At 58.4% G+C, this 13,522-nt stretch overlaps 4 protein-coding genes and 1 pseudogene across 4 annotated transcripts, besides 1 other annotated feature; all 5 read left to right on the top strand.

The window, feature by feature from the left end:
- Nucleotides 1–592: 592 nt before the first annotated feature.
- Nucleotides 593–1,675, top strand: LPMP_140160 (hypothetical protein; the record flags this gene model as incomplete). Its single annotated transcript, XM_010698950.1, has 1 exon — nt 593–1,675. One exon carries the CDS (start codon nt 593–595, stop codon nt 1,673–1,675), a length of 1,083 nt encoding a protein of 360 aa, XP_010697252.1.
- Nucleotides 1,676–3,040: 1,365 nt separating this feature from the next.
- Nucleotides 3,041–3,104: a repeat region.
- A 2,011-nt stretch (nt 3,105–5,115) lies between these two features.
- LPMP_140170 (hypothetical protein) lies at nt 5,116–6,522 on the top strand (the record flags this gene model as incomplete). The annotated part of the gene is made up of 1 exon (XM_010698951.1): nt 5,116–6,522. One exon carries the CDS (start codon nt 5,116–5,118, stop codon nt 6,520–6,522), a length of 1,407 nt encoding a protein of 468 aa, XP_010697253.1.
- A 1,095-nt stretch (nt 6,523–7,617) lies between these two features.
- LPMP_140180 lies at nt 7,618–8,376 on the top strand (annotated as a pseudogene).
- A 1,449-nt stretch (nt 8,377–9,825) lies between these two features.
- Nucleotides 9,826–10,425, top strand: LPMP_140190 (hypothetical protein; the record flags this gene model as incomplete). The annotated part of the gene is made up of 1 exon (XM_010698952.1): nt 9,826–10,425. One exon carries the CDS (start codon nt 9,826–9,828, stop codon nt 10,423–10,425), a length of 600 nt encoding a protein of 199 aa, XP_010697254.1.
- A 1,481-nt stretch (nt 10,426–11,906) lies between these two features.
- LPMP_140200 (Bardet-Biedl syndrome 10 (BBS10) protein-like protein) lies at nt 11,907–12,485 on the top strand (the record flags this gene model as incomplete). The annotated part of the gene is made up of 1 exon (XM_010698953.1): nt 11,907–12,485. One exon carries the CDS (start codon nt 11,907–11,909, stop codon nt 12,483–12,485), a length of 579 nt encoding a protein of 192 aa, XP_010697255.1.
- Between the last annotated feature and the right edge of the window lie 1,037 nt (nt 12,486–13,522).

Below are 13,522 nucleotides of genomic sequence, written 5' to 3' on the forward strand. Positions count from 1 at the left end.
TATCGTCGGCGCACGTGCTCGCTGAGTGTGTGTGTGGGTGTTTGTGTGTCTGCCCTAACCCCCTCTCCATCGTCTCCTCTATGATGTAGTAGAGCTAGCTGTAACCAGTAGGAGGCAGCCAAGCTGCAGCTTTTCCTCATTAGCACCACCCTCACCTACACCCGCCCCGCGTCTCCTGCGCTGTCCAATCCTGTAGACCGAGTGCGGTGAAGGATGATGTGAGAAGCTGCCAGATGTCGCTTACGAGGGCAGGGAGAGAGTGACACGGCGCCGGCTACCTCCCACAGCTGCTCTTTTCGCTCCTATATGGTTGCAGGGACGAAGAGCAATGCGTCCGACACACCGTCTCCGCCCTCCTCCCCCTCCCCCCTCTTCTCTTCCTACTTGCCTCTTGCGCGTAGCGGACTCGTCCATGCAGCGAAGGTGTGCATAGACCGATAGACGCACGCACACACGCACGCGCAAAGGACTGTGCTTGGATTTTTTGCGCACATACAGAGAGAAAGAGAGAGAAAAAAGGGCTGAGAAAGCAACACAGGAGAGAACTACAGCGCTGGCTCACACAGACGAGCAACCACACGTCTTTGCAGGCATGACGTACTACACCGCGGCGGAAATCACTGATCGCCGCATTAACGAGGAGGACGGCACCATAGAGTACGCCGTGAGGTGGGAAGGATTTGCCGGCGAAATCACGTGGGAAAAGCGTCAGCAGCTGACGGAAAGCTACGCGGAGGCAGTGCAGGCAGTAGACCAGCGGCGTATGGACTCCACTGATGAGGAGCTCGAACGTTGGCGCGACAGAGAGTGGAGATGTGAAGCGAAACGAGCACACGAGCAGCCGTCGCTAGTTGGGGCCACGACGGAGCTGCGCAAACGCAGTCGATCCGTCTCTCCAGCTGCCGTCAAGGACTTGGGGCAGGTGGAAGTACTTAGCGGGATTCTCCTTCGTCCTCCACGCCGTTGCAGTCACGGAGGTGTCGCGTGCGCCGCCACGCACGCGGAGGAAGAAGGAACAATTCTCATGCTGGGCGAGGTGGTCTTGGCGGAAGAGGCGTCGACGATACTAAACCGCACCGGCGGCCACCAGAAGAAGCGTAAACCCACGACTGCCAGCACCGCCGCCGCCCTTCACACCGCACCAGCTCTCCAGATCGAGAAGCGCTGGCGTGACGCGCACGGGCAGAGTCTCCTCCACAGCATCGAAAGGGCGCAGTCGATCACTCCTTTTTACCCGAACTTTCGCCTTCACGCGTGCGACTCGGCAACGCGATGCGCGTTGGCGCTGGAAGCGAAACGCTCATCACACCTGCGCATCATCAGCATCGCGCCTCCGCTCATGACGCACAGCGGCGCAGTGTTTGGACTGCCTGTGGCCCTGGACCCTCTTGTAGGGGAAAAGGACGTAGAGCAACTGCGACTAAGCGTGCAGCTCGAGTCTCCACTCTTCAGTAGTGCTGCTCAAGAGCTTGTGAAGCCTCATGTGGAGCAGATGGTCGTGCGGTACATCATTCCTGAGGAAGTGCCTGCCACCGTTGGCGACCCTGCCACACCCACCACTGAGCTCTTCCCTGTGCACGGCCGTATCGCCTCGATGCCACTCTCAGTCTTCCGGGTGGTGTTTCCACAGCTACTCATCGACTACCTGCTCAAGAACTCCGTCGTTCTGCGTTGATAAACTTGAGCCGAATAAGGAGGGCAACTGCTCGCTCACTTGCACTCTTTTATGACCTGCACAACGGCGTGGCCGATGCTTGAAGCTGCTGCAGCGGGTGCGTATGTCCGTGTCGGTGTTCATCTTGCTCCGCAGCATTCCAGTTTACGCCGCTTTGTGGCCAGCGCCTATGCATCATCATCTGAACTGCCGGAGACCACTGCGCATGTGCTCGCCGCCTTTAATTAGGCCTTGCGGTAAGCAGAGAAGAAAGCGAAAGAGAAAAAGTGAACATCGGGACCGCGACTTGTCGTGAATCGCAGTTTCCTGCTGATCCGTGCTTGCACAACACTCGGGACAGTGAACAAACCAGCAACTCCCTGTCCCGCTTTTCTCACAGGTGGGGCATTGCGCGCCACTCCCCCCTCCGACCACCATCACTGCCACTGGCCCACCCCCTGTCCTCCACGGCGACTGGAGTGGTCTCAAGAGAAAGCGTTCCACATTCTGCAACGCTGCTCCGCTACCAGAGGTACTCAAGGAGGCTTGTTGTCCGTAGGGCTCTTTTCGACTATGCAAGGTTGAACGTCGTGATGCGGGGGTGCGCACTGGCGTGTGGCTGCCGGTCAGCCAATCACAACTATGATGGCGGGCATCGACAGCTATGGAGGTCCCATGCGGGCCTTTATGGACGGGGATGTTCTTCATGAGTTCAATCGCTTCGCTGCACACACACAGAAGACCTGACACTGCTTGTCGTGTAGGCAGTGCTGTTTTGGTGGACCGCTACGCATTGTAGTCGGGGGTGGCGAGGCACATGATGCAGCTTTCTTTCTCCATGGGGGGAGTGTGCACGCTCGGTGTGCTCCTTCGAGAGCGGGGGTCGCAGCGTCACCCGCCGCATCGATTTTTACTTTTCTGCTCGTTTCGTTAACGCACGGGAGCATCGCCGTATATTCGCCGTGAAAACGCCGCGGACAGTGACGAGGTGCGGAGGGTGGGCGGGTCGTTCTCCGACGCGCAGAAGCGCAAAATGGCAACAGGAATACTCACCGCTGCTCACTCTCCGCGTGCGCGATGAGAAAACAACGAAAAGCAGTAGAGGGGAGGGAAGCTCATGAAGGTCGCAGCGGTGTACGGCGATGGGGCTTACGACCACTACTGTGAAAGAGGAGGCAGCACACAAGACATGGGAGAGTATATGAGTTGCCCACCTATGTTGAGGGAACGCCCTGACCACCTATGACACCACAAGACAACTTCTACCGCGACAAGACTTGCTTGTCCAAAGAGGAGAAGCTCTTTCCACGCTCGTTCTTCGATGCGCGGATAGCTGAATATTCACGCGTTTTGGCGCCTACCCACGTCTGCATACCTTGACAGAGAGGGGAACACCCCTCAGCGCGTGGCTGCCCAGGCTCCAGTGCCCACACTCTGTGAGGAGAAGCCACGTACTGGATGGCGCTGCGTCACACCACACGGATGGGGAGCCTGTGACAGGCCGGGCGGAGTGGAGAGTCTGCGCTTGTGCTCTACGACAGAGAATGAGCGCTCTGTGCGCAAAAGAAAATGCCAACACCGTTTTGGAGGCGCGCAATTGGGTTGGAAGGGAGACGGTGCCTCACCGCGCCTCCAGCTGCGCCCCCCCCCCCACCTCCCCCATGACGAAGAACACACCGGTCAAGGAGTGCGTTGGGGGAATGAGCTGCAGTCGTGTTCGCGTGTATTACATGGAATTTCGTGCGCAGTTGCACCTTACGTTGAGCTCGGCGCCGTCGTCCTCCTAGACGTGAACAGAAAGTCGCCCTCAACTATTTTCCTCCGATACTCGCTCAGATTCAACTCTACGAGATTCTCAGTACCCTTCGACTTCACAAGGTCGTGCTTTCCAGACTGAGTGGACGTCTCTCTTCCCCCTTCCTCTCTCCATCATGCTGATGCACTGTTCTGTTTCCCTCCCTTCACCGCTGTTTCTCCCTACCCTCCCTGAACACGCAGCACACAGACATAAAACAAAGCAGAGGCGAGAAAGGCGCATCTACTCACAGTGCATGGAATCCACACCGACTCCGACTACGTGGATCGCCTTCCCTGCTAGATCTAACTTGGCTTTCACTATCTGCTCGCCCATACGCGCAATCGCTCCCTCCCCCTCTCGCATCCCCTCTCTCCTCTGTGTCGGGCCATTTCCCAGCGCGGCTTCCACGGTGCGCCTACCCTCCAGAGACTGAGGACGGAAAAGAAGAAGAGAGAAGAAAAGCGCACACACACACGCACACGCGCCTCTCCCATACAGACGAGCATCGCCCACTACGCCCACAGACAGCGATCAGCACACACGGGCTCTCCCGGTCCACTCAGAGACACTCCCACGGGTCTCTCGCCACTTTTTTCTCTCTTCGCTCCCCCTCTTGAAGAGCGAGACGCGATTTGTGGACGTCACTCTCGCATCCCTACACACAGGGAGAATCAGACAAGGTGCCACGTGCTGTCGCTGAAGGCGTTTGTCAAATACACACGCACACGGCAGAGGCACAGAGAGGGGGGAAATAAAGAATCGAAAACGACCGAACATACAGAAAAGGCCAAGAGGAAGAGTGGCACTGTAAGACAGACCTCGTGAGAGTTAAGGTTGCTACTGCGGTGGACAACACTGACCACCAGCGCAGTGCAATCATCCCCTTCATCCTGCCCAAACCGCCGCAAGTCCATCCGACAACCTACCGTCTGCGTGGATTATCCGCACACAGAGAAATCTCCGCCGCTGTCTGCGCTACACTCCCCCATCCCCTCCTCCGCAGCTCCCCATGCCACAGCTCCAGCAGCTTTCCACGCACCATGCAGTTGGACCTGCGCAGCAGTCCAAGAAGCACCCAGATGCGCCGTGGCCATTGACTTTATCTTCCCGCACACTGACCCCGCCTGTGCCCCGGGCAGTGCTGTTCAACACAGCAGGCGGGTTTGCCTACCAAGTGATGACCTCCACCTCTGAAGCAGCAGAGGCACCAACAGTGTGTGTCTTCACGGTGCGCCGAATTCCAGTCGCCAACGACCGCGTCCTTTCTCTGCACCTCGCCGCCGCCGCGACCTGCAGGTTGCCGTTCTGCGTTGTTGAGTCTGGAGTGACATGGAACGATGTGGTGACGACGCTGGTGCTGCCTCACCCGGCGCGGCCACCTTCCCACATCGGTTGGAACGTGCAGGTGCTTGGCCAGGACGTCAAAGCCGGCGTTTGGGTCCCTATCACGCCCTCGCTATCCTCTCGGCTGGAGACGCGGTACTTCCTGTGCACCGACGTCGAGGTGCTGTTTGGGCACTACCAGACCTCTACCCTCTACATGCAAGCAGTTCCACTGACGCCTGAGACGGCTGGGCTTGACTGGCACACCCCATTGCAGCGCAGCTCTGCCACCGGGGCTGCATCGCCTCCCACGCCGATCAAGGCGCCACGGCAGGGGGAGATGTCAGCCCCAAGCCGCAGCGCCTCGCAGCCGCACCCGACCACAAGAGCGCATGCCTCACCCGTACAGCCCGCAGGCGAGGCGAGACTGCGCAGCCTGGCAGTTGACTTCGACCTTGCCGCGCAGACCCTGTCGACGCCACCCCTCAAACCCCCATCGTCTCCGGCAATGTGGTCGCTTGCCGCCTTTGCGAAACAGCAAGAGCGCTGGGGTCTTCGCTGTCAAGAACTGCTGCAGCGCTCGGCGGGCGTGACGCCGCGGGAAGCGCTTCAGCAGGTGCGTGAGGAGCTGCGATCGTGCCGGGTCGCCTTTGGAGCTGACAGTGCTGCCACACCCAACAGTGCAGACAAGGGCGTCGCCACGTGGGCGCTTAGCCTGCTGGAGCATCAGTGCGCAACGCTGGAAGAAGACGTGTATGCCGCGTGCACAGAGAGGCGCAACAACCACCGCTTTCTTCTTCGGCTGACTCACAGTCGTCTTGGCTGCGCATATCAGCTGGCTTGCAAAGTTATCTATGTTGCAGACTCGGTGCTCAGGGCTGCTGTGGCGGCAGATGACGCCGGCGCCGTCTTGCCAGACTTCCCCCGAGATTGGCTGGCACTTCTGCTGGCCTCACTGCGTCTGCGCAGTCTGCGGCACGTGGCCCTGGCGCGCGCCTGTGGAGCTGTGTCGAAGGAGCAGCTGCAGTCACCGTGGGCGATGGAGGTTCTTGTTGAGGAAGCCGTCCAGACGGCCAGTTGGATCCTCGAGGCAATCTTCAGCATCCGCGAGCGCGGCGAAGTACCTGGACTGGCGCAAGTTGCGCTAGCAGAGACGCTGCTGACATGCGCCCTCTCCCTCGCTGAGCTGGCGGCGTACCTTTGCACAAACACATCGTACCGCTGCGAGCTGATGGCGGCGGCGGTGCATGTCTGCCGCGTACGCTTTCAGCTTACGCAGGGCGGCAGCGATGCTCACTGGCTGCCGCAGTGTGTGAGCGACATAGTGGCCCGCATGCAGAGCAAGTTTGGCAGGATACCGCTAACGTCATCGGCCTTTACCGAGTATGCCGCCCTCATTCGACTGTTGCGAGACTCTGCTGAGTGCGCGGAGAGGTGCAACAGGGCAGCTGCTGTACACCCCGGCGCTCTAGCAGCGGACGGCCAGCCAGAAGAACCGCTGCGGCTGGGATATACCGTTACGCGTCTCAGGACCACGGTAGCTGTGGATGCAGCTTTTCTGCGCGGCAACACACTGGTGCGCGAACTCCGTCGCTCCGCCGCGGCGGTGCAACGGGAAGTGCAGCGGTGCCCAAATGCGCCTTCTTTGTGGAAAGACGCACCACGGCGCCCACAGCACTGCGCTGCCCCTGAGAGTGCCGAGCACTGCCAGGCCAGCTCATTGCCAGAAGCGTCAGAGGCGTTGTAGTCGCTTTGATCAGATGAAGCATTGCGCAGCGAAGTGCTCCTGCTCTCAGCGGAAGGTGCACGTTATCCCACTACCTGATAGACACCCTCCGCGGTGTGAATGGAATCTGCGTTCATCGTCAGCCGTGGGCTCTTCACCCGTCCCACTCACTCACACGTACGTGCTACACAGGTAGCGCGACTGATCCTCTCGCATCATCCTCCTTCTCTTTCCTCCTCCCCTCTCTCGATTCCATACGCGCGATACGACGCTGTCACAGCGATGCGGCGTCTGTGCGCGTCCGTGTGTATGTGCTCAGAATATACGCTTTTCTCTCTTAACTCGTATTGGCTCTCCCCCACCGCCGCAGCCGCTCCTCCTCCCTCTGAGTCCCTTCAGCATCATTTGGCTGTCGTTTTCTCAGCGCAGTATTCTCTCCTCTTTGGCTGTGTTTCCCTCCTCGCTTTGGCTTCGCGGTGCACGCATGTCGCCGGCGTCTCTGTGCGCCCCTCTCGCTTTTCCGGCTACGCGTCCCAGCAGACACACCCGCACGAACAAATCGCCCCATGTGCGCACGTATGAATGCGCATGTATGCGACGGCGGTCCTGCACGCCGCACCACGTCCTTCTCAGTCCCCAATCTGTGGATAAGGGGTTGCATGGGTTTTGGAAGGGTGGAGGGAGGGCTGGCACAACTTGTCCACCGCGAGCCGACCTGTGCAAACACTCCGCCACCGGAACGTCGTCAATGGACTGCCGTGCCACCCAGTTTGCCCTTTCTCCGCAGCTCCACAACGCACTTCGCCCATTCTCCTCCTCTACTTCTCTCCTGTGTCGGTCTCCCCTTGGATTTCCCTCGGCCTGCTGTGATGCTCCACGCAGAGGCCTGCACACATCCTGCGCTCACGCTGGCTCAAGAAGTCGACTCACTGCGCTTACTCAACACCTCAGTCGCCTTATTTCCCACTTAGCCACCTGACCCCTTTTCCTACCCCTCAGCGGCGCCATGCAGGTGTATGAAGGAATGAAGCAGCAGTACATCTGAAGCTGCACACCCTGCAGTGCCTGATTGCCCTGAGTCATTGCGACATACAATGGATCCCTGTGAAGGGTGCGATGACCCGTGCGAACGCGCTTGTAGAGCGGGAGCTATACGTGCGCCATCTGTACACAGCATCGCGCGCTGCACTCCTGTTGAAAGAGGCGCTGCTTGTAAAGGACCACCTCGCCGAGGTGAACCCCGCGAGCCTCCGCGAAATGTCGGGCCTGCACGAGTTCGCGTCGCAGCTGCTGTAAGAGCTTCTGCCGCGCAAGACACAGCTGGCAGCGCTGTACAAGGACGTGCTGGTGAACCGAAGGGACATGGATACGCGCCCCGTTGAGCTGCCGATCCCGATCGCGGAGGAGAATCTAGTTATGTTCGGTCGGCAGCTGATGATGGCCCTGTGGAAGTACGTCCGGGATGTGGGTCGCTACGACGAGTTGCCGCACCCGTTTGGCGGGATGGTGATGGAGGCCTTGCAGATGAAGTACTGCTGGTTGCCAGACAGCCGTATCGGGTGTCTGCTGGCGACGATCCACGAGAGAGGGCATACCCAGTACAGGCAGAACTGCGGCTCGCGCGAGCTGCTTGGGCAGCCGGTAAGTGAGGCACACTCCATGACGATCCATGAGAGTCAGTCGCACTTGGTAGAGTACCTGACTCCCGCTCTTCGCCACTCCTTCAGCGACCAACCGGCCCTCACGGTCGACAAAGCGTGCAAGACCAACCAATGGGTAGCGTGCGGCTACAACTGTGTGAAGGAGGACGAGGGGAGCTGCTCGGGGCACATCCTTCTGCGCTACGAAATTGAGTGCAACGTGGTGGAAGACTGACTCAGGGTGAAGGATATGCCACAGGCATGGAACGAGAAGGCTATGACTTGCATGGGTCTGCAGACGGACGACTACGACGACCTCGGCTGTCTGCAGGGTATGTACTGCTCCGAGGCGCACCTCAGCCACCTACCGACCTATTTCTTGCGGCTTCATGTTTGCGACGCAGCTGCTGGCAACAATCAAGGAGCTAGATGAGAGCACGGTGAAGACACGCACCCACATTGGGGAAATGGAACCGCTCTATGGGAAACTGAAGATTTGGGGCGCGGGCTGCTTGTACGGAACGGAGGAGTTGACGAAGAGAGCTGGGGAGAGGCTGGACGCAAAGTATCTCCGCGAACACCTTTGAGCACCGCTACCTGCGCCACGAGGACTGGGATACTCAGTAGTTGCACCACACACACACATGTATATATATCGTGCATAGGAGCCCATTCGACAAAGTTTATCGTGTCTTTCATGTGTCATTTTGTGTGTGCAGGTGTACTGCTGACGTCGTCTTCGTCGAACCTAATCAATTTGGCATCTGTGGTGGTTGGCCCGCCCCTCCTCCATCACGCCCTCTCCTCTTCTTTCTCGCTCCCTCCTCCCACCGCCAGCCGCACTGCTCACCTCGTTGGGTGTGCACTCGGCATGTGATATGCTAGTTGTTCGCCATTGGGCATTCACACCTTGCTGGCACATCGCCACGAGGCACAACGGTGTGTAAGGGTAAGTAAGGGGGGGAACTGGTGGATACATCCGTGGTGGATGCAAGCAGAGGCGATGTTGGTGGAGCGAGGGGGAGGGAGGGGCGAATAGCCTCTTCTTCCATCGTTTTCACGTCTCTCTCCCTCCCTGGTGTGTGTCGAGTCTCCTCTCTCCGAGGGCTCTGCTTGCGTGTGTGCGTACAAAAGGCACCGCTTGCACGTACACAAACTCTCTGGGTGCCACGCTCATGTCCCTCATGGATGGAGTGATCTACTTCCGAAGTTGAGCAACCATGCCGCCGAAGAGGGAGGTGGCGACAGAAAGAGTAAGATGGAGGGGGGAGAGAGATAGCTTCGAGGTGAAATAGCACCTACCCTCTTCCTAAAAGGTTGTGCTTGCAGTTGCCGCATCACTTCTCATCTGCCACCTGAGTTCAGCAGCTGGAGAAGTAGTGACCTACTCTACCACGCATACAAGCTTGAGCATTATGGCCGTGTCTGCCAACTGGACGACTGTGTGTGTGTGGGGGGGGGGGGGTTGTATGGCATCCCAGTGTCTCCCCCTCAGACCATCGCTATCTCAACTGAAATACTTGCCCGCCCCCGCCCGCTCTCTCGTACTCTTTCTATCCATCTTGGAGCACATACGCGCACTCATCACAGCGCTTTAGAAGTTGTTTTCTCTCTCGACCACTTCGAAGCTTTCGTGTCAACCTTTCCCCCCTTTCCTTTCCTAACATCCACTTAAGAACCGAAGATGACAGACATCGACGTCAAGACCTACAGTGATGACGCTTCGCTCGGCAAGGAGGCACCGAAGGTCGACTCGACACACCCCATCAAGGGCGGAAATCTCACGATCGAGGTGGACAAGGTGTACGTGCTGTACTTCTTCAACACTTTCTACCGCGGTGCTGACGTGTGCAACGACGAGTTCACGGTGCTATCAGAAGAAATGGGGGACAAGGTGGTGTTCGTCGGCATCAGCACTGATGCCGACATCGCCAAGACGGAGAAGTATCTGGGGAAGGAGATCATTGATGAGAACACGAAGAAGCAGCTGCGACTGTCTCCGCCCCACATCGTTTACGACGAGGGCAAGATGGTCAGCAAGAGCTACGCGGCTGTATCAAACCTCTCTGTGATGTCGTGCCCCATGGCCTTCGTGATCAAGGATGGCAAGGTCGTGTGGCGCCAGCAGTTCCTGCAGGCTCACACTGTTAACCAGTCTAACTTCCGCGCGCAGCTAAGCCACGTGCTGGCTGGTGAAGAACTCGAGTCAAACGGTCCTCGCCCAAAGGTGGAGATTGAAGAGGAGGAAGCAGAGGGCATAGACGGTGAGATGTCGCTCTTCTAGAACGGAAAAGACGGTCGTGGCCACTGGCTCCCTTCACCGCACCGTAAGAAGAAGAGGAGAGGCTGTGTGTGTGTGTGTGTGGCATGAGACATGTCTGGGGGTCCGGGCGCGTTTGATGGGATGGCTGAATTAGCATCTCGCTCGCACGTCCTCCTACTCTGTACCAACGCACGCACGCCATCTTCTCCCCCTTTCCTGAGCGCCTGCGGTTGGTGCCCTTTCGTGCGCCAGACAGTCGGTTGCGTGGGTCCGTGCCGGAGGTTTAAGAAGTGCAAATTAAAGGCAGGAAAAAAAAGCTGAAAAAGTGAACGGGCCGCCACGCACGCGCTGCAGTGACCCGGACAAAGAGGAGCTCAGCAAGCGAACAAAGAGCGAATGAGAAAAGCGGCGCAGTGTGGGCGTGTGTGTCTGTAGGGAGGGAGGGAGGGCGGGTGTGGCTTTCAAAGCATCGAATCAGGCTTTCGCTTGCTCGCTCTCTTGTTCTCCGTGGCATTGGCTTTTTTTTTATTGAAAATCAACGGAGTGCACGTGCCATGTGTGTGTGCGTGTGTGTTAGAGGGGTGTCCCACAATCGTGCTGCATGGCCACACGCACGCGTCATGTCTCCCCGCGAGAGCGCTGTCATCTCACGATCGGATCGCTGACCCTCCTCGTTCTTGCGCGCTCGCTTAATGCGGTCTTCGGTTGTTTTTAGTTACGTTCGTGCGCGCTTAGTGTCTTGTGAAGAAATGGATGCCTCCCTCTTTCCCTCGATTGCGAGGCCAGTTCAGACAACGGCGCCATTCGTCTCCTCCTCCCTCTGCACGCCCGATCTTTGAGGGTAGACATCAGCCACCGAAAGCTCAAGAGTAAAGCCCATCGGACACGAAGGGGGTGGCAAGAGGGAAAAGACGCACATGCGCATCGAAACAGGCGAAGGACGGCATTCTTGAGCGCAGGCATACTTGCAGAAGCTTTTCAGTGTTTCTGCCCGCAATCTTGTGTATTGGCGTCGCAGCACTGAGGCCGCTCACCTTCCTCTCTCACACTCTCCATCTCCCTCGCCTTGAAGACGTAAACGCATAAGCCTACCCAAGCGGTGCCAGTGATGAACCTGCAAACAAGGTGTGGATGGGCATGTCGCCATGCCGCCTGTGAGTCTCCGTGTGTAAGCGCCACTCCGCCACCTTTCCTACCCATGCACTCTCCACCCTCTTCCATCACCCCCTTTCCTGTCATCCCCCTGTCCCCGGTGCCCCCGCTTCACACAGCGGCCTGATCATCCCAACATCCCCTCTGCTTTGATTATCACGATCAAGTCTGAGGCCCAGTCGCCATAGCACCCCTGTCGAGGTCATAGTCGCACACGCGCACGTAGTGAACCGCCTCCCCCCATCTCAGGCGAGCCGACAGGAAAAACATCGGCTCAGGCACTCACACTAACAGACACCTTTCCCCGCTTTATCAAGGGCAGCAAGCGCAGCCCCCCTCTCCCTGTGGAGATGGACACTCATGGGCCTTCTGATGATGTCATGGACGAGGTGGCCATGGCCGTCCTCCCTGAACGTGGCCTCGTTATTTCCGAAATGAAACAGATGCAACTGCAGTTGTGCAAGCCAAAGTTGCTGCCCATCAAGTCCTACTCGCTGGAGAAGCTCGAGAAGATGGAGAAAAAGTTGGCACGGGAGGCCAAAGAGAAGCGCGACGTGGGCCGAGCACAACGGCAGGCAGCACTGCTGTGGACCTCGCCAGACCTCACAACCGGCGAAGAAGTCAAATCAATTCCTGCGCCGTTGCCACCAGGGATGGGGACACCAGCGCCTCTCCCAAAAGTGGCATCATCACCACTGCGAGACGGCTGTGCCACGCCTCCCTCTGCGGCCTCTGCTGCAGCCTCGTCGGCCTCGTCGAGGGGGGCGGTGTCACAGGAAACGCTGAGCTCTTTACTGGAGCACACAGAAGAAGAGGCGGGTGACGACGCCCCCAGGAGTGCACCAGAGTCCAGCTCGCGCATGCTGTCAAGAACGAACATCTCTTCTTCCTCCTCTTCGCCGCTGGGGCCTATGGAAGGCCATGTGTAGAGCTATGGTTGTCTATGTGTGTGTATGCGTGTGGGTGTGGGGGTGCGTGTGCGTGTGCGCCCTTGCGCCTAACGCGGCACACCCTGCACCTCTGTCTTTGCTCGCTTCGTGTGTTACCACTCCTCTTGCATCGGCTTTGCGTTTCGTCTCTTTCTTTCCGTCGCGGAGGGGAGGTGCTGCTGATGTTTGCCGTGTCGCTTCGTGCATGCGTGGGTGTGTGGATGTTGCTCTACGAGCCTAATCAAGAGAGAGTACGCGAGCTATTCCACGTTCAGGACGCGACACTACCGGTTGCCTACGCGGTAAAGGCGTGCCTCTGCGTCAGCCTATCACTCCTTCTCTCTCCGGCTGTTATCTGCTTCGAAGTGCCTCTCTCATCCTCTTCTCGCGTTTCTTTTTCCGAGTGTTCTTCAACTCTACACACTCTCTCCCCGCCCTCTCCCTCTCCGCTGTTGTGCCCCTCGTCTCTGTGTGTGTGTCCCTACGGCTGCCCACTGGGGAATGGGAGGCCAAGGAGCCGTTGTCCGGCACTTTAAAATGTAGAGAAGCCGCAGTCCTTTTCATGCTTGCGAGGCTTGAGGAGTGAAGAGGAGATCTGCGATAGCGTGGCGGTGGTACGTGTGTGTGTGTGTGTGTGTGTGTAGGAAGTGGGGAAAAGGCACAACTCGGAGCCTCCGCTGCACACCCGCCCTCCGCCAGTTGTCTCTTGTACTCAGATATCCATGGTTCTTCTTGGGACCCAATGCTCGCTCCTCCACTGACCATGGCGCGCTATGCGACTCTCGCCGACTGGCGCACGCCTCTCCCTTGGTCCTATGCCACACGCGCCCACAAACGCACGTCCCCAATCGGCGTGTCCCCCACTCTAACGCTGGGATTTTCTACCTCCTCCCCCTTTCCACTCCTCGTCCACCCACATGCACACGCCCACGCAATGCCACCCCTTTCTACTCCCTCGGCAATCGCAACAGCCCCGCTCTTGTGGGTCAACCGCTTTAGAACCCTCAGCCACAGAAGCAACACATAAAGCACACATA

The sequence above is a fragment of the Leishmania panamensis genome, assembly GCF_000755165.1.
Source record: "Leishmania panamensis strain MHOM/PA/94/PSC-1 chromosome 14 sequence".
NCBI lineage: Eukaryota > Euglenozoa > Kinetoplastea > Trypanosomatida > Trypanosomatidae > Leishmania > Leishmania panamensis.